General features: G+C 45.0%; 2 protein-coding genes across 2 annotated transcripts; one reads left to right on the forward strand and one right to left on the reverse strand.

The window, feature by feature from the left end:
* The first annotated feature begins 7690 nt into the window (after positions 1-7690).
* On the forward strand, positions 7691-14641 carry LOC123150627 (probable histidine kinase 2). Its single transcript, XM_044570466.1, has 7 exons — positions 7691-7753; positions 9005-9211; positions 9559-9677; positions 11148-11527; positions 12088-12665; positions 12872-14026; positions 14134-14641. Exons 1-7 carry the CDS (start codon positions 7691-7693, stop codon positions 14350-14352), a joined length of 2721 nt encoding a protein of 906 aa, XP_044426401.1. The 3' UTR covers positions 14353-14641.
* Positions 14642-14900: 259 nt separating this feature from the next.
* Positions 14901-19650, reverse strand: LOC123150629 (two-component response regulator ORR22). Its single transcript, XM_044570467.1, has 6 exons — positions 18771-19650; positions 18233-18385; positions 17690-18100; positions 17497-17573; positions 15342-16448; positions 14901-15172 (listed from the first exon to the last, which is right to left on the reverse strand). The coding sequence occupies exons 1-6, from the start codon at positions 18928-18930 to the stop codon at positions 15101-15103; spliced, it is 1980 nt and encodes a 659-aa protein (XP_044426402.1). The 5' UTR covers positions 18931-19650; the 3' UTR covers positions 14901-15100.
* Positions 19651-19973: the final 323 nt, after the last annotated feature.

Raw genomic sequence — 19973 nt, forward strand, 5'->3', positions numbered from 1 at the left:
GAGCAAGGAGATGAAATGGCAGCAAGATGAGCTAGAACTCGGGTTTGAGCTGGTGGAGGATTTTTCTGGAGGAATACGAAGTGTGTGGGTGCAGGAATAAGTGGAGAGGGGCCATGTGGGGTCCATGAGGCAGGGGGCGCGCTCCAGGGGGTGGGCGCGCCCTGGACCCTCGTGGCCAGGTGGTGTGGCCCCCAGGTGTGTTCTCAGTGCCAATAATTCTTAAATATTCTACAAAAAATCATATTTCAATTTCAGGACATTTGGAGAACTTATATTTTCAGGGTATTTTTTATTGCAAGGACAATTCAGAAAACAGACAAAAAATACTATTTTTGCTTTATTTAATCTAAATAACAGAAAGTAAAAGGAGGGTACAGAGAGTTGTGCTTTCTAACTTCATCCATCTCATGCTCATCAAAAGGAATCCACTAACAAGGTTGATCAAGTCTTGTTAACAAACTCTTTCTGAATTGCATGAAACCGGAGAATTTTCGAATAACACTAGGTTACCTCAACGGGAATATGCACATCCCCAACAATAAGAATATCATATTTCTTCTTGACAGTAGGAAGAGGAAATTCAAAACCTCCAATAGTAATCATTGAAGTTTTTCTAATAGAATTAATACTGTGGACTTGAGGTTGTTTCCTCGGAAAATGTACCATATGTTCATTACCATTAACATGAAAAGTGACATTGCCTTTGTTGCAATCAATAACAGCCCCTTTACTACCTGTGTTGGGTTATCAAGACCATGTATTTCTTCAATAGGTGGTAAATTCTTAACATCTTCAACTTTAATACCTTTTTCTTTCATAGATTTCTTTGCCCCTTGCATATCTTCAGGACTGAGAAATAGAATACCCCTTTTCTTCGGAGTTGGCTTAGGAGTTGGTTTAGGAAGTACCCAATCATTTTCATTACTCAACATATTAATCAATAGCAATTCAGCTTGATCAATAGTTCTTTCCCTGAAAACACAACCAGCACAACTATCCAGGTGGTCTCTAGAAGCATCGGTTAGTCCATTATAAAAGATATCAAGTATTTCATTTTTCTTGAGAGGATGATCAGGCAAAGCATTAAGTAATCGGAGAAGCCTCCCCCAAGCTTGTGGGAGACTCTCTTCTTAAATTTGCACAAAATTATATATTTTCCTTGAGGCAGCTTGTTTCTTATGAGCGGGGAAATATTTAGCAGAGAAGTAATAAATCATATCCTGTGGACTACGCACACAACTAGGATCAAGAGAATTAAACCATATTTTAGCATCACCCTTTAATAAGAACGGAAGTAACTTAAGGATATAGTAGTAACGAATTTTTTCCTCATTAGTCAACAGGGTGGCTATATCATTCAATTTAGTTAGATGTGCCACGACAGTTTCATATTTATAGCCATAAAAAGGATCAGATTCAACCAAAGTAATTATATCAGGATCAACAGAGAAATCATAATCCTTATCAGAAATATAGATAGGTGAAGTAGCAAAAGCAGGGTCATATTTCATTCTAGCATTCAAGGATTTTCCTTTCAGCTTATCTAACAGTTTCTTAAGATCATATCTATCATTGCAAGCTAAAAAATCTCTAGCAGTTTCTTCATCCATAACATAACCCTCATGCACAACACACAATTCATATCTAGGGGGAGAATTTTCATCATCACTTTCATCAATATTATATGTTTCAACAATTTCATTCTCTCTAACCCTAGCAAGTTGTTTGATCAAGAAATTCACCTAATGGCACAGTATTATCAAGCATAGAAGTAGTTTCATCATAAGTACCATGCAAAGCAGAAGTGGCATCATCAATAAATTGCAACATATTAGAATAAATAGCAGGTGTAGGTGTCGCAAGTTTACTCAAAACAGAAGGTGAATCAAGTGCAGAGCTAGATGGCGGTTCCTTACCTCCCCTCGTAGTTGAGGGAAAAATCTTGGTTCTTTCATCTTTCAAGTTCCTCATAGTGATCAACAGATATAAATCCCAAGTGACTCAAAGAACAGAGCTATGCTCCCCGGCAACGGTGACAGAAAATAGACTTGATAACCCACGAGTATAGGGGATCGCAACATTTTTCGAGGGTAGAGTATTCAACCCAAATTTATTGATTCGACAAAAGGGGAGCCAAAGAATATTCTCAGGTATTAACAGTTGAGTTGTCAATTCAACTGCACCTGAAAGACTTAATATCTGCATCAAAGTATTTAGTAGCAAAGTAATATGGATGTAATGGTAATGGTGGCAAAAGTAACAGTATTGGTTTTGTAGTAATTGTAATAGTGGCAACGGTAAAGTAACTAAGCAGAGATCAATATGTGAAAAGCTCGTAGGCATTGGATCAGTGATGGATAATTATGTCGGATGTGATTCCTCATGCAGCAGTTATAACATAGGGTGACACAGAACTAGCTCCAGTTCATCAATGTAATGTAGGCATGTATTTTGAATATAGTCATACGTGTTTATGGAAAAGAACTTGCATGCCATCTTTTGTCCTACCCTCCCGTGGCAGCGGGGTCCCATTGGAAACTAAGGGATATTAAGGCCTCCTTTTAATAGAGTACCAGAACAAAGCATTAACACTTAGTGAATACATGAACTCCTCAAACTATAGTCATCACCGAGAGTGGTTCCAATTATTGTCACTTCGGGGTTACCGGATCATAACACATAGTAAGTGACTATTGACTTGCAAAATAGGATCAAGAACTCACATATATTCATGAAAACATAATAGGTTCAGATCTGAAATCATGGCACTTGGGCCCTCGTGACAAGCATTAAGCATAGCAAAGTCATAGCAACATCAATTTGAGAACATAATGGATTCTAGGGATCAAACCCTAACAAAACTAACTCGATTACATGATAAATCTCATCCAACCCATCACTGTCCAGCAAGCCTACGATGGAATTACTCATGCACGGCGGTGAGCATCACGAAATTGGTGATGGGGGAAGGTTGATGATGACGATGACGATGGCGACGGATTCCCCACTCCGGAGCCCCGAACGGACTCCAGATCAGCCCTCCCGAGAGAGACTAGGGCTTGGCCGGCGGCTTCGTATCGTAAAACGCGATGAATCCTTCTCTCTGATTTGTTTTCTCCCCGAACGTGAATATATAGAGTTGGAGTTGAGGTCGGTGGAGCCTCAGGGGGCCCACGAGATAGGGGGTGGGCGCGTCCCCCACCCTCGTGGACATGATGTGGGCCCGCTGACGTTGATTCTTTTGCCAGTATTTTTTTATGAATTCCAAAAATATTCTCCGTGAAGTTTCAGGTCATTCCAAGAACTTTTATTTCTGCACAAAAATAACACCATGGCAATTATGCTAAAAACAACATCAGTACGGGTTAGTTCCATTCAAATCATGCAAGTTAGAGTCCAAAACAAGGTCAAAAGTGTTTGGAAAAGTAGATACGATGGAGACGTATCACTTGCCCCCGCCACTCAGCAACCTCCCGCACCTCCACCTGGCCTCGCCCTACACCTTCCTGACACCGGCAGGCTGCACGCTGGAAGCAGCCGAAGCACAATTGGGCGGAATAGCGCGCGAGTGTGCCGCCTACCCCACCTAGTGCGCTGCACTATGCATGCGCGCTCTTGGCTTCTCTGCATCGCACTACTTCTTCCCCAAGACTAGCCTGAGCTCCTCTCCCTCCCAGTCCACTGGCATCTCTTCTCTGGACGAGCTCAACGCACTGTCACCCTCCATCTATAAATAGAACCCTCCCTGAGCCATTCCAATCATCGCAATCCACTTCTCTGGCCACTTTTGTCTTGGTATTCGTGATGAGCCAGTTTCTCCTCCCAACAATAGTTTCTTTCTCACTCTTTTGATTTTACGTGCCATGTCATATAGTTTACAGACGTGTAATCTATAGTAATGGTTGTTGGAGATGCCCTTAGTTGCTTTAATCAAGTTGTCAGAGATCATCAAAATCCACTAGAGGACAATGGATGCACTTTCAGAAAGTAACTCTGATATATCTTGTCATGAAGAAAACGTTATGTACTATATCTAGTAGTGTGTGAATAAATTCAATGTGCTAACTAGGTTTGTTGTGATTGGCTAGGAAAGGAAAATAAGAACTTACCCTACTAACTATCGGCATATATGGTTTTACTACAAGAACCAGCAGCCAATCATAGCCGGGTTTTATGTGATTTGGCATATTAATTGGGTCCACTATTTCTTTAACGTTTACCGCTGCAATTAAATGAGGTTCAATAACGGAACGCTTCTGTACAACAGTACACAACCTTTATGTTTTTCTTATGTAACCAATCATGATGTATTCGCCCAAGTACATTCTGATATTTATGTCGAATGTGAGCATTGTCTATTAATCATGGGGGTAGTGTATATACTCACTAGGTTGTTCATGGGCTTAAGCCGCGTCCCCACAACTGCTTATATTTACTGCAAAACTAAGATAATCGGATCAACAAACGAATAATTGGCGGGTGGTCCTTCCATGTTGTCCACCTTATGCGGCAATTGCTTTTAAGTTGTAAATGTCGTAGGCTTCCTTCTCACGTTATTTTTCTTTTCTTTTAGTCGGAGGGTGTGTGTTGTGGTCTGCTGGGAAAAGCTTCCCTGCCCTAATTGGGTCCACTACTTCTTTAACGTTTACCACTTCAATTAAACGAGTTCAATAACGAAACGCTTTTGTACAAATGTACCAGCCTTTATGGTTTATTTATGTAATCAATCATGACGTATTCACCCAAGTACATTCTGATATTTATGTTGAATGTGAACATTGTCTATTAATCATGGGGTAGTGTATATACTCACTAGGGTGCTCATGTGCTTAAGTTGCATCCCCACAATTGTTTATATTTACTACAAAACAAAGATAACTGGATCAACGAACGAATAAATTGACGGGTGGTCCTTTCATGCTATCCACCAGATGGGGCAATTGCTTTTAAGTTGTAGATTTCGTAGGCTTCCTTTTCATGTTATTTTTATTTTTGATTAGTCAGATGGTGTGTGTTGTGATCTGCTGGGAAAAATCTCCCCCCTCCATTGGTGGCAATAAACATAAAAAGGGTCAGCTCTCACGTCATACAAAAATAAAAGAAAACAAATTTGAATATAAATCAATATAATTTACAATAACACACAAGACCGTCCCATTACCATTGTAGGAAACGCCACACCCTTTCCCATTTTTGGAAATTGACCACCACCGGTGGCTCATCCTGTAAACCTTCCCTTCAACTTCTTGGTTGTTCTCATCTACTTCTAACTTAATTATTTAAGGGACATGCATAGAAGGTGACTACCAGTGATGAGCACGGCGTCATGGGAGCCTATGAACAACTTTCAACCATACATGACACACCTTTTATAAAGGGAAACCCATATTTCTAACTAAACTTCAACAATATTCATAAAAAATAGCATGTGATGCCACTTTCAACCAAAATTTAGTATCCAAAAATCTACAATTTTTTGAATTAATTGTTTAATTTTGTACAAAATTCAGATGGCTTAAATAAACATTCATGCATTTCTAACTAAAAATTCTCACAAAAAATTCTTCCAACTTTCAACTCAAGGGAAACCGAAAGATGTGGCCAATCCTACCTTAGAGATGGCTTTATCAAGGCATGATCATGATAATGGGACAAGTATAGCCTCCTAAGGGTTGTTAAAGAACGTGCATGTTGAAATTACCATCATCATAAGATCCATGCCCCCCCCCCCACACACACACATACCTACATGATCCAATCACAAGAGATTTGGTGGGACATGGTATTATATTTTCTTGGGTGTGGTTTGAAAAGTTCAAGCCAACCTTGTCTATTATGTCTTAATTAAAAGTTGTGTCGTGCAATCGTTTAAATGCAGTTCCATTTTTCTCCAAAAAGACAAATGACCAAAACAACACCTTCATTTACCATCGCTACCTTCTACCCATATCCATTCCCTGCTCCCATCCGTCCTCGGTCACAGCTCCTACACCATGAGACAGAGGGAGGGGATCCTCATCTCTCATTTGATGTGTAGGAAAAGTTCGTTGGTTAGTTTTTGGTGTCACGGACATCACAATAACAGTTACGACTCCAATACTGTCTTGACGGTGTTTGGTGAGGTGTTGCCAAGGAGATTGTGAGTATTTTTTGTTCTCGTCGGCCTTTTTGGACGACGTTGTGGTTCTTGTTGCTATTTTGGCGAGGCATCGTTGACTGGTGTCGTCTTCTTCAACAACTCTTTCCTTCGAGCCTTTGCGAGCAATGTCAGTGGCCTAGTTTGGCAATATGAGTGTGGCTGCCTTCCTAGATCCCCCATGCCAAATGTTCTTGGCATGATTGCTAATACCTGTTATACACGGCCGTCTACCATTGCGACCATTCAAGATGTGGTCCTCTAGAGGTCTTCACTGACTAAGATTCTCGATGTTGTTCTCCGCCGGCGAGAGCTAGGTGGGGCAACGACGACGAGTTTGGTTACGGTTTGGCTTGAATTTTGCAGCCGACGGTGTTGGTTATAATTCATCATTTGTTTATGGTTATTTCTATGCTTGTGGGTTTAGTTACCTCGTTATTTGAATGTATTCGCTTTTTTCTTTGTGATATAAGATAGAACTGATTAAAAAAATTGTGCAAGTAATAGTGAGGCAAATAAGCTACATATGTACATTGAAAACAATATGACATATCCACTAACTATAATACGCACAAAAGAATTGCGTATGAGTCTTGTATTTTTTTTTTCTTATTTTCAATGGAATATAGGTGACATGTTGAACGGTCTCACACGAACGGCTCTACATATTGCCCACTCGGCACACAAGAGGAACGCTCGAACTTGTCGTGTGTGTGCGGACAAAATAAATAGAACTTTTCAATTTCCGCGCTTTGAGATTTTCAGCTGATAATTAACGCATTAGACAGAGCATCGAACGAGTCGATCAAGTTTGAATAAGTAAGTCACAGGCTAAAAAAAGCAAGACACAGTTCATCTTTTTTTTAGGAAAGGACTTGGTTCATGTTTATTTTATTTTTTGAGGAAAAGGGCCTGGTTCATCCTAGCTGTCCTGGTAACGGAGCTAGTTCAACATAAGTCGAGCCTGTGCTTCTATATTTAGCATCAAACGTAACGAAGAGTTAACTTAACAAAACTAATGATAATGCTATCTTAAGACAGGAAGCTAATTGATCGGTGTTCACTTGCACAACAGGATGGCCTTATGGCGATCGTGCGGCTGCCAACACTGCCTCACGCCCACCCAAACTATTCGAACGGGAGGAAAACATAATTCATTGTGCTCAGATTTGGCAATTGATTACAAGATCGCGTAGTATCCCTTTTTCTATCTCGTCGTGTGTCTACTACCGAGCCGTGCATTGATATTAGATATCGAAGTTAAATGTTGATTTTTTTAGAATAAATACTTCTTTTTTATTGCGGTGCAGGGGTAAATATCGATTTTTTTTCTGCGGTACAGGAGAAATACTGCCAAAAGTGGTATAATAAACCGCGACGGCGGATTTAAAAAACCGGCGGCGCTCTGAGCCCACAATTCAGAGCGGAAAAAACCTTCAATGTGTAAAGTGTATTCCTCCGAGCATCTATAAAAGGCCGTATACCTAGGAAACAAATACTCACGAACACCTAACAAAGATTTGCTTCTGTAGAATACTTTACAATACTTCCGCGATGGCTGGAGAGGTTGGCAAGTGGGGTAGTTCCTTCAAACGTTCTTGGGCTTTAATCCCACTGGTATGAGAACATTCATAGTACTTGGCTTCTTTTTGTGAAACTCATGGTTAATACTTGTTCTTCTATATGAACTTCATGGCTATTCTCTTAAAAAAAAACTTCATGGCTTTTCTCATTTCTTGGTTCTTGTCCTTCCACCTACAACTATTGCTTACCTGAGCGGAAACTAGATCTGCGAGGTTATCATCTGCTTAAGCTTTTTTTTTTTGAGGGATTCATCTTACTTAAGCTTAGTGCAACAAAGACATCCTTCCGCATATGTGGGTATGTGATCTCCACAATAGATCTATGTAGTGGTACGGTATTCTTTTGGAAGAGGAGGATTACCCCCCGGTCTCTTGGCATAGGTGTGAGTTCAAAAGTAATTTTAATGATTTTTGTCTTACAATTAAATTCTGTTTCGTACGATATAGATATCTTCCTATGCCTGTAAGGCGCAGATTTGAAAAGTAGATCTAACTGATTTTTATTGTTTATGTTTCATTTCTGTATATTACAGATATCATCCTGCACGTGTCAGGCATGCGAGATCTCTTTCTTTAGATAACAATGAAAACTAGATCTTCATAATTTTTCATCTTGTAATTGAAGATTTTGTTCCGTACAAGATGGATATCCTCCGACGTGTGTTTTAGGCATGAATTCAAAAAGTAAATATAATTTTATTTTATCTTGTAATTAGGAATCCGCTCCGTACAACATTAGTGTCCTTTCACCTGTGTAAGGTGTGCTCTAAAAATACATCTATGTAGATTTTGATATATAATTTGGCTTCTGCTCCGTACATCACAGATATCTCCCCACATGTGTGAGGCAGTGGCGAGTCAAAGAACTCCCTTTTGTCGTATGATCCTATGTTGTTTTTCTGGTCACCGTGTGTTAGATCTACCCATGGAATTGTTTTTCTGGTCACCGTGTGTTAGATCTACCCATGGAATGTCACGACAAATGTTGTCGTTAGATGAGCCCAAAGGCGATCTGTTAGCGGGATGTTCACGACAAATTATATCTTTAGATTAGTGAAAACCCTCGAAATCTTGACTTATTACTTGTGCAACAAATGTTATCGTTAGACGAGTTGAAACACAATGCAACGCCGCTTGTCGAGGCCTCGTCAGCCTAAAAGACAGTTTAATTTATCCGCAAAAAAAAGACACTTTAATTTAATATTTATGCATTTTCTATTTTACTTTTTACATGTTGCAAAAAAAAATCTGACGTCACACTTTTATTGCACTTGCACGCATGCAGGTCGCCCATGGAATCATCGTGGTCGTAGTGGGTCTGGCTTACTCTTTCATCTCGTCGCACATAAATGATGATGCCGTGAGCGCCATGGACGCGTCGCTGGCGCACGTCGCCGCCGGCGTGCAGCCTCTAATGGAAGCCAACCGCTCCGCCGCCGTCGTCGCGCACTCTCTGCAGATCCCCAGCAATGAATCATCTTATTTCCGATACGTAATTAACCAAGAACCTTTGGGTTAATTAAATTATGCATTTTTTCTATGTAAAACGTGATTAGTTTCATCACGTATATGCACTTCCTTTTTGAACCACAATTATTTCCTTACTTTAAATAACAAATCTTAATTACTAGCCGGGCCGACCCGGTAACTGGTTATTGTGTATGATTCTGTTCTGATTTTCGTAGTAATGCGAGCATTGATATGAATATACGCATGCATATACAAGCAAATAATTTTTGCGTGCATTTTTTTTTATGTAGGACACGTCCAAGATAACATAGCAACACGTACTACGTGCAAATATGCATCTAACATTTACGTATATGTTTGACCTGACAGGTGGGACCATACATGGTCATGGCGTTGGCCATGCAGCCGCAGCTGGCCGAGATATCATACACCAGCGTGGACGGCGCCGCGTTGACGTACTACCGCGGCGAGAACGGCCAGCCGAGAGCCAAGTTCGGGAGCCAGAGCGGCCAATGGCACACCCAGGCCGTTGATCCGGTGAACGGCCGTCCCACCGGCCGCCCTGACCCAGGGGCGAGTCCGGAGCACCTACCCAACGCGACGCAGGTCCTCGCCGACGCCAAGAGCGGCTCGCCCGCGGCCCTCGGGTCCGGGTGGGTCAGCTCCAACGTCCAGATGGTGGTCTTCTCCGCGCCTGTCGGTGACACTGCGGGCGTGGTCTTCGCAGCGGTCCCCGTCGACGTCCTGGCGATCGCCAGCCAGGGCGACGCCGCCGCCGATCCCGTCGCGCGGACGTACTACGCGATCACCGACAAGCGCGACGGCGGCGCCCCGCCGGTTTACAAGCCTTTGGACGGCGGGAAGCCCGGCCAGCACGACGCGAAGCTGATGAAGGCCTTTCCCTCGGAGACCGAATGCACCGCGTCCGCCATTGGCGCGCCCGGCAAGCTCGTGCTCCGCGCCGTCGGGGCGGACCAAGTCGCGTGCACGAGCTTCGACCTCTCCGGAGTGAACCTGGTAACGCGTCCATCTAGCATCGATCACAGGCCATCCATATATGCATACGTACACCAACGTGCACACAGCCTATCTAACGTAATTCCTGTGCATTATTTTTGTCAAGAACTAATCCCAGCATGTAATATTTCTTCCAAGTTTGCTGTTTATACATTAAAAAGCAACGGATAATGAAAAAAGGTTAGATGAGCTAAGGGGACTTTGGCAAAAAAAAAAACTAATAAAACGTTTTTTTGTTTTGGCGACCTCACTAAACATCCTTCCGACTTGGAGTGAGGAAAAAAAACAGGGATCGCTCCTAGCTATTGACAGTACGTACACAATCTTGCTTCCTTCCTTTCGCATGTAAAAAAACTGAAAACTTTCCAAATCAAGGGATCCCAAAATTAGGAAGAAAATCTTAATGGAGAGTACAAAGTCTTCTTCTTCCTCTTCTTCCCCAAAGCAAGATTTCTCATTCTGTTCTTCCCCAAACGGAGCTCTGGCACAAAACTGTGGTGAGCTCGATCGTCTCCTACGTACTTTTCTTGCATCTGCTAGTGTCTTGCATGCATATCACCGGTTGTCGTTCATGGATATCTCCCATCAGTTCTTTTGCAATTTATTTACAGCGTATGAACGAGCGCTGGTTTGAAACTGATCTCCCATCTGCTAGTGCAATTAGGATATCTCCCATCTGCTAGTGTACTTTTATTGAAACTGATCTTGCCATCCGTCGCCTATGAACGAGCGCTGGTTTGATAATTCTCCGACCAGGCCGGGCGGCGCCTCGCGCGCCATAGAAACAGTCTTTTTTTTCGATAAAGGCCATGGAAACAACCTGACGTACAGCCTCTTGTAAAAAACAATTATTTTCTTCGTAGTATAGCACGCATATGCATGTTTGAGAATTTTTATCGGGACGGCTGACAAGTATCTCCGGTTGTATTTCTTCTTGTTTTTCAGGGAGTTCGTCTTGTGGTCAGCGACTGGAGCGGGGCAGCCGAGGTCCGGCGAATGGGGGTGGCCATGGTGAGCGTCGTGTGCGCGGTCGTGGCGATCGCGACGCTGGTGTGCATCCTTATGGCACGGGCGCTGTGGCGGGCCGGGGCGCGGGAGGCGGCTCTAGAGGCTGACCTGGTGAGGCAGAAGGAGGCGCTCCAGCAAGCGGAGCGCAAGAGCATGAACAAGAGCAATGCCTTCGCCCGCGCCAGCCACGACATCCGCTCCTCACTCGCTGCCGTCGTTGGACTCATCGACGTTTCCCGGGTAGAGGCCGAGAGCAACGCCAATCTCACCTATAACCTCGACCAGATGAACATTGGCACAAACAAGCTCTTGGGTCAGTCTGCATCCATGCCCTACGTACCATGCATGACAATACCATGAATAGCTTGCGCTACCTTTTAGTAGATCTATCCGTACTTGGCAATTTAGCTAATGTCATCATAGCATTATAAAATTGCATGTCATAGAAGTAAAGTTTCTGTAAATAATTTAATTACAGTCTTAGGAGTAGGGTATGCAATATCCCAGCTGTTATACATTTAAGGTATCAAATTTGCTCATAAAATTTAAAATATGCAAGAAATCAATCTCTGTTTGGTAAAGAAATAGCATTTTATTTGTACAAGAAATAAAGTTTAGGATAGTTCAAATCGAATTGTCAGATATCACTATGTTAGCAGCCAGTAAACTTATGAAGTTTCAATATTTCTATCTATTTTGCTGCTGGGCAAATTTTGTCACATTTACGCATCATGTTTTTTGTGCGTGTCTTTGAGTGCATAAAGCAAAAAAGTTTATTATTTCCGAAAAAATGAACTTTATACCATATTTGTGTTCTCAACTGAGCATATGTTGACTCATCATCCATGTTTATACATGTGTGTGTACATGCAGATATACTTAACACGATACTGGACATGGGCAAGGTGGAGTCCGGGAAGATGCAGCTAGAGGAGGTGGAGTTCAGGATGGCAGACGTCCTTGAGGAATCCATGGACCTGGCGAACGTCGTCGGCATGTCAAGAGGCGTCGAAGTGATCTGGGACCCTTGTGATTTCTCCGTGCTCCGGTGCACCGCCACCATGGGCGACTACAGGCGTATCAAACAAATCCTTGACAACCTACTCGGCAACGCCATCAAGTTCACACACGACGGCCACGTCATGCTTCGAGCATGGGCCAACCGTCCCATCATGAGGAGCTCCATAATCAGCACCCCATCGAGGTTCACCCCCCGTTGCCGCACGGGTGGGATCTTTCGGCGGCTGCTTGGAAGGAAGGAGAACCGTTCGGAACAAAATAGCCGAATGTCATTACAAAATGATCCCAATTCGGTCGAGTTCTACTTCGAGGTGGTTGACACTGGTGTGGGCATACCCCAGGAAAAGAGGGAGTCTGTGTTTGAGAACTACGTTCAAGTGAAGGAAGGGCATGGTGGCACCGGGCTCGGACTTGGAATTGTGCAATCCTTTGTAAGTGATCTCATCTTTTTTCATCCATGTTAAAATCTTGTCAAGTGCATCAACGTTAACTAGCCGTAACTGTATTCTTCATGGGTAGGATGTGTGTGTGTTCGTGTTTGTTTGTTTGGAAAAGAAAATTATATTTTTCACTAACGTTTTCGTTTTTTCTTGTTTACTTATAGTTTTGTTTGCTGTTGTTGTTGATGTAAACATAGGTTCGTCTGATGGGAGGAGAAATTAGCATCAAGGACAAGGAGCCAGGAGAAGCGGGGACGTGCTTCGGCTTCAACATCTTCCTCAAGGTCAGCGAGGCATCGGAGGTGGAAGAGGACCTCGAGCAAGGGAGGATGCCGCCGTCGCTGTTCAGGGAGCCCGCCTGCTTCAAGGGCGGGCACTGCGTCCTCCTCGCCCACGGCGACGAGACCCGCCGGATCCTGTACACGTGGATGGAGAGCCTCGGGATGAAGGTCTGGCCCGTCACGCGCCCCGAGTTCCTCGTCCCGACCCTCGAGAAGGCGCGCTCCGCCGCCGGCGCCTCGCCGTTGAGGTCGGCGTCGACGTCGTCGCTGCATGGCGTCGGCAGCGGCGACTCCAACATTACGACGGACCGGTGCTTCAGCTCCAAGGAGATGGTCAGCCACCTGCGGAACAGCAGCGGCATGGCCGGCAGCCACGGCGGGCACCTCCACCTCTTCGGCCTGCTCGTCATCGTCGACGTCTCCGGCGGGAGGCTCGACGAGGTCGCCCCCGAGGCGGCCAGCTTGGCGAGGATCAAGCAGCAGGCGCCGTGCAGGATCGTCTGCCTGACGGACCTCAAGACCCCCTCCGAGGATCTGAGGAGGTTCAGTGAGGCGGCGAGCATCGACCTCAACCTGCGCAAGCCCATCCACGGCTCCCGGCTGCACAAGCTACTCCAGGTCATGAGAGACCTCCATGCCAACCCGTTTACGCAGCAGCAGCCGCAGCAGCTCGGTACAGCCATGAAAGAACTGCCGGCTGCTGATGAGACCTCTGCGGCTGAGGCGTCTGAGATCACGCCCGCGGCGGAGGCGTCTTCTGAAATCACGCCCGCGGCGGAGGCGTCTGAAATCACGCCGGCAGCGCCGGCGCCGGCGCCCCAGGGAGCGGCCAATGCTGGAGAGGGCAAGCCGCTGGAGGGGATGCGCATGCTGCTGGTGGACGACACCACGCTGCTGCAGGTAGTCCAGAAGCAGATACTGACCAATTACGGGGCAACCGTGGAGGTCGCCACGGATGGCGCCATGGCCGTGGCCATGTTTACAAAGGCTCTTGAGAGCGCAAATGGCGTCTCAGAGAGCCATGTGGACACAGTGGCCATGCCCTACGACGTCATCTTCATGGATTGCCAGGTACATTTCTCCAGCAAACAACGTGCCAAGCACATCAGCCCCATCTCTCTTGTTCCTGAAGATGATTTAATCTGACGTTGCTGACAATTCGATCTTCTTTGTTTCAGATGCCAGTGATGAATGGGTATGATGCGACGAGGCGCATCCGGGAGGAAGAAAGCCGCTACGGCATCCGCACCCCGATCATCGCGCTCACCGCTCATTCCGCGGAGGAGGGGCTGCAGGAGTCCATGGAGGCAGGGATGGATCTTCACCTGACCAAGCCAATACCCAAGCCGACAATCGCACAGATTGTTCTTGACCTCTGCAGCCAAGTTAATAACTGATCGCGGAGATTCTTCGTTCCCTGTTCCCTGTTCCCCGGTCACATGATCAAATATCAAGATAGGTGTAGGTGGTTTTTCAGCCAGCGAATGCAGTTGTCATCCTAGTCACTGAAAACCCACCTACATCTCGAGTTTTGATCATGCGACCAGGGGCATTATCGTAGTTTGTAGCATTTAGCAGCAGCAGCTGAACTTTGTTGTTGTATCAAGATCAGGTCAGGTTTATTTCCAGAATTACTCTTGGACAATGTATTGTCAATTTTGAATTTCCAGAAACAATTATGGTTAAGTTTTGAGTTCCAGAGTTGGTGTTTTCAGAGTTCTTTTTTTTCCGGAGTTTGTGTTTGGGTCTGTCTAGCACACATCTAGATGTGACATAGTTATGTCACATCTAACCTGATAAGCACTATGTTTGTGGTCTATTTTTTTTGTCCCAGCTTTTTTTTTATTTCTTGTTGCTGTGTAGTTATTTTTAGAAGGTTAGATGTGACATCACTAAAAAACATCTAGATGTGAATTAGACAAACTGTTTGTGTTTTCAGAGCATGTGATTAGACGCCATATATTTGCTTCCATTGCCCATTCTCTGGAGAAAGAAAGTACAGATTCCTACAAGCTATGAAATCCCTGGCTAGCTACCTTGTATATCTAGTAGTGTACACAAGCATAGCTGATAAATACCCATAGGAATAACTGTACAGTCTCCTCTAGGTCTGCAGTGGACTTGCCTAAATACTAGTACTATCTCTCATATGCACGCACCAAGTGGGAAAAGTTCACACCCGAGGTCATTTTCATTGAATGGCACTTCGTCGTTCTCCTGCGTTGAAATCAGAAAAAGGGTTCAGAAGAAACACCATTGAAAATCTAGGAACATAGGGTTTACTTAGCTTCGATCAGTGCAAACGATTTGAAAGGAAATATGCCTATCCGAAATAGTGAAATTTTGAGGGGGGAAGAGTAAAGTCAAGCATAACTGAGGTTCTTACCACTTTTATTATAGAATTGAGAAGACCATCAAAGTTGCAGCTGCTGGAATTGAACCCACCCTGCAGCTTTGGAACTCCCAAATCATACATATCGGTCTGCTCAGGAACAATGGCACCACCATCATAGCTAAAACCATCATTGTTCAGTCTATGGTCTTGTCTCATTCCATCCATTCTATGTCTGGAGTTGCTTGCAGCCCCAAACTGGAGGTATTTTGAATGTCTTTCGGTATCATGAGGAAGGGGCAGAATTGTACTGCCAGAGGAACTAGCTCTACATTTGGCATTGCTGGCTACTATAAGGCTCTCAGAAGGACAAACACTAACACCCATTCTTTCCGAAAATATCCCCTTTTGGTCCATCTCATGTTCTCCAGCCACAAAGCTAGCGTCAAGTTTTGTCGCGCCAACTCGATCGAACGGGATGTGCAACGGTAACTTGTCAACAGAAAACCCATCACTGATTAGAAGAGCACACCGCTGAGATATACAAGAATCCCGGAAATCGGCGGAAACTCCGACAGACCTTTCAAGCAGCCCTGAACTTGCAGTTGGTATTCCTATTGATGGATGGGCTCCAACTTTGATGTGTGTAGTGCATTCCAAAAGATCTTCTGGTGGCAATGAACTGCTTGTAACTCTTTGGAGTGTGCCAGACAGAGTGTTAGCCAGAGCACCCCCGGAAAAGACAGAGCACAGGTCATTGGTTTCTTGATGGATCCACTTCTGCTGGAGCTGAGGCTGCCCAAGCGACGATGAGGTCAAGCCTTGCGATAAATCTGCCTGTTGGTTGTCTTGTAAGCTCACAATGTGGAACTTATCGGTATCGCCGGCGCAATGACTTACTGCGTCGTTGCTGCTAGAACACTGGTTTGCCTTGGGAGAAGCAAGGTCCTGAAGCCCAAATGCTGCTGCACCAGCACTACTCAGCAGTCCATGTGGATTGAAAGATGGAAGAGCAGCAGAAGGGGCAAAGGGTTGATGATAACTATGAAGTCCTTCAAATGCTCCCATGTGCAAGAAGGGGTCTCTGCCTCCAAAAGCAGCAGCAATGCTGGCTTGCTGTGATGCCACGGCACTTAGCCGTCTGAGGTATAGCCTGTACTTCTGCATTGGCATACAAAGTAACCTGATTAGACATGGAGGAACTTATGTAATCATCAGAATTCTGAAACATGAGATATACAGTCTTAAGATAACTGCTTCCTGGTTTGGCATGGAGATTCTTGCTAAACTGGTACATAAAAGCACTCCAGGATATAGAAAAGGCTGATGGATTTTCTTAACCTTTTAATGTAGGCTTGTTAATAAATTTTCTATTTGTGGATTCATTGACATGCAAAGCTTTTGCATTTCTCTAAAAAATATTTCAGTTTACATATGTAGCGCTGTAATCTGGACAGGGTGGTGTCAGTGTCTTCCTTCTAGCAGTTTTACAGAAGTGAAACAATGTAGCCAAAATACTACAATAAAGTCAGCAGTACATACCAAAACACCACATTAAACATGTACAGCAGTACATACCAAAATACAACATTAACTTGTACAGCAGTGCATGCCAAAATACTGTAGTAAACTTGTACAGCAGTATTACCTAATTACTCTGCATTAAACCTGTACAACAGTACATACTAATTTGAGCATTTTATACCTGTGTAGTTAGATATAATCTACTAGCCTACATGGTTGGGAGAATAATCAGATATTTGTATTAGATATCTCCTTCAGGTTTTCTGAAAGATTCAGTATAACTGAACTGAATGTTTCTTTGTTTTCAGACCAACTGAACATATTCAACTTGTCAAGAAAAAGGAAGAAATGTGAAGGTGAAACTATGTAGCCGCAAAATTAAACTACTTAACTCATTTTGCACGAACACCAGGAACATGTTAACTTATTTGTTGAAAGAGTTCTGCTCTGCAACACCATGATATCAAATTAAGCTCTGCTCTGCAACTAATAGGTGTGTCGATACCAAATACAGTAAGGGGATAAGGACTCTGTTATAAGTTGGCCCTCTTAATTCGACACAGGAAAATAAGGCCATTTGCAGATAATTTTACCAAAAGTTCTGTAAAAGTTTTTCTTCCTGTGACCAACGAAAGAGATAACACAGGTAAAGGTGACGATGGAAGTAAATGCCATGTCGCTATACCTGCAGATGGCTCGCAACATTTTCCCTGGTGAGCTTCTCCACGTTCATAAGCTCGAGTATTCTTTTGGGCACAGCCTCTGCAAACAGCAGCAAGAGAAAGGACACGAGCATAAATGGGTATGCTGTAGCCTGCAAGAACATTTAACATAAAGCAAAAGGCAACGTGGGGAGGTGTTTTTTTTTTCTTTCTTACTGTCGATCCCGAGCTGGTTGACGGCGGCGACGAACTTCCGGTGCAGCTCCACTGACCACACCACCCTCGGCCTCTTCGACCCCGCGGCGTCGTCGTTGTCCTCGCCTTCGTCTTCCTCCTCGCTGTGCGGCTCCTTCCTCTTCTTGCCGGCCCTGTTGCTCTGGTCACACGACCTGTGGCTGTCACACGTCGCCTGGCCGAGCCGGTGGTACGAGTCGGCGCTCGGCGGCTTGCTGATCTCCTTGCAGAGATCAAGGTTACTGTTCGGCTCGCGGTTGCTGAACTTCCTCCTGACGACGTGCTGCCACACGTTCCTGAGCTCTTCGATCCGGACCGGCTTCAGGAGGTAATCGCAGGCGCCATGGGTTATCCCCTTGAGCACGGATTTCGTCTCCCCGTTCACCGATAACACTACACGAATTGAATGGTAAGTACAGTATCTCATTAACATCCATATTTCAACACAGTGACTGAAAGCAGCATGAGAGCATGACTCAACAACAAAGTGCCCAAAAAAATCAATGAAGGAAGTTGTGAGCTTACTGATGACAGGGAGGTCCATTTCGAGCCCCACGAGCTCGAGGAGCTTGAAGCCGTCCATGTCGGGCATGTGGACGTCGCTGATGACCAGGTCAAACATGTCCTTGTTCTCCCTTAACAGCCTCAGTGCAGTGGCAGCCTGGTTGGTGGTTGTTACTGTTCAAGAGACAGCAAGCAGGGGCTCTTATATCAGTTTACAGTTGTTGTTGAAACTTGAAAGAAGAGGATGCATAATAACTATCATTCTCGAAAAGAAAAAAAAATATATCGCGTTGCATTGCAAGAGTGTTAAAATTTATGTCTGTGATATGCATTTCAGAACATGGCAGATTGTTTTATACTACTCTGCATGTGAAAACTCTTGCAGCTTCAGAAGCATTGAAGCAAGAGTAATTAGTACAGTGCAGATAGCAGAGCAAACTCGCTGGAACAGGATCAGATGACTGATAAGTGAAACCACAATTGACTAGCTGCAGGTGACATGACTAACAAGTGACAACAGAATGAAGTTTCTTATAATGAAGTGCAAGCAGGCACTGACCATGGTACTGGCAGCGGCGTAGGAGGACCTCGAGAACCTTGAGGCAGACGGGGTCGTCGTCGACGGCGAGGACCCGCATGCCGACGGGGAACTGGTCCCTCTCCCTTTCCCTCTCCATCATCCCCTTCCTGGCCTCCATCATCATGGCGTCCAAGAGCATCCCAATTCGCGCCAATTCAGAGCAACTTGACAACAGCTTGTGAACTAGCACCTCCTACCAAACCCTAAGGACAAAACTTCCCAATCGACCCAATCCCCAGCAAGAACGAGGCCTAGCTGGGCACAACCGAGCCAACTCTGAGAAGCTTAAGAGCAAGAAGAAAGGGAGCTTTCCCCGAGCGGTCGACACCAACACCACCTGAACACAACAGAAGGGAAAGCTAGAGCCGCCCCAAACAACCAAGAACCGAAATTACTCCGGGAACAAGAGAGGAAAAAACTGCAGGTGGATTTGGATTCTGGCACGCCGGCGGAGACGAGACGGGACGGGGGGAGAAGGCCTTCAGGAACGAACCCGCCGCGGCGCCTCCGTCATTATTGAGGCCGGGAAGGGAGAAGTTGGGAAAGCAAAAGGCCAAAGGAGAGCAAGGACACAAAACAGAGAGTGGGAAAGGAAAGGCAGAGGCGGACAGCGACACTCCGGGTGCCCAAGCGAGCAAGCAAGCCCTGCCTGCCCGTACGCTCAGCTCAGCCACACCGCAGCAAGCAACCGACGCGGGCAAAGGTAGAAGACGACGAGGGGGAAGAGGTGGAGGAGGAGGAAGCAGCCAAACCACCGCAGCAGCAGCAGCAGCAGCAGCAGCGCGCTTGGTGAGGTGGGAGGGGTGTTGTTTGGGGAGGTGGAAGGGGCGAGCAGAGCGGAGCGAGATGGCGATGGAAAGCAAAGTTTTGGACTGTTGGTGGCCGATTTATAGGGGTCAGTCATCGGAGTGGGAGTGCTCGCTGCGTTCGCATATGGTGCAAGACTACATGAGGAGGAGCCCGTGGGACCCACCTGCCAGAACCCTCCGATGGCATGGCAGTTGGGGGTGCTTGCTTGCTTGCTCCGGTTGTTTTTCCATTCCTGGTGATTTGATTTTTGCAGCATTGTTTTTTATTTTCACATTTTACTGTGGGGTGAACTGAAATAAAAAATGCAGAATGGTGATGTATGTGAGAGAGATAATATATGCTACTCTCTCTATAAACTAATGTAATTGAACT

This window comes from Triticum aestivum, chromosome 7A (genome assembly GCF_018294505.1).
Source record: "Triticum aestivum cultivar Chinese Spring chromosome 7A, IWGSC CS RefSeq v2.1, whole genome shotgun sequence".
In the NCBI taxonomy this organism is placed as follows: domain Eukaryota; kingdom Viridiplantae; phylum Streptophyta; class Magnoliopsida; order Poales; family Poaceae; genus Triticum; species Triticum aestivum.

Bases quoted from the DNA above. Each gene is read 5' to 3' on its own strand.
- LOC123150627 (XM_044570466.1), top strand. From the start codon at position 7,691: ATGGCTGGAGAGGTTGGCAAGTGGGGTAGTTCCTTCAAACGTTCTTGG. The intron at 9,678-11,147 runs CAAGTTCGGGAG...TCTTCTTGTTTT, and splicing joins GAGAACGGCCAGCCGAGAGC to TCAGGGAGTTCGTCTTGTGG. The intron at 11,528-12,087 runs GTCAGTCTGCAT...GTGTACATGCAG, and splicing joins TGGCACAAACAAGCTCTTGG to ATATACTTAACACGATACTG.
- LOC123150629 (XM_044570467.1), bottom strand. From the start codon at position 18,930: ATGCTCTTGGACGCCATGATGATGGAGGCCAGGAAGGGGATGATGGAG. The intron at 18,386-18,770 runs GTCAGTGCCTGC...TCTCTTGAACAG, and splicing joins ACGCCGCTGCCAGTACCATG to TAACAACCACCAACCAGGCT. The intron at 18,101-18,232 runs GTAAGCTCACAA...CAATTCGTGTAG, and splicing joins AATGGACCTCCCTGTCATCA to TGTTATCGGTGAACGGGGAG.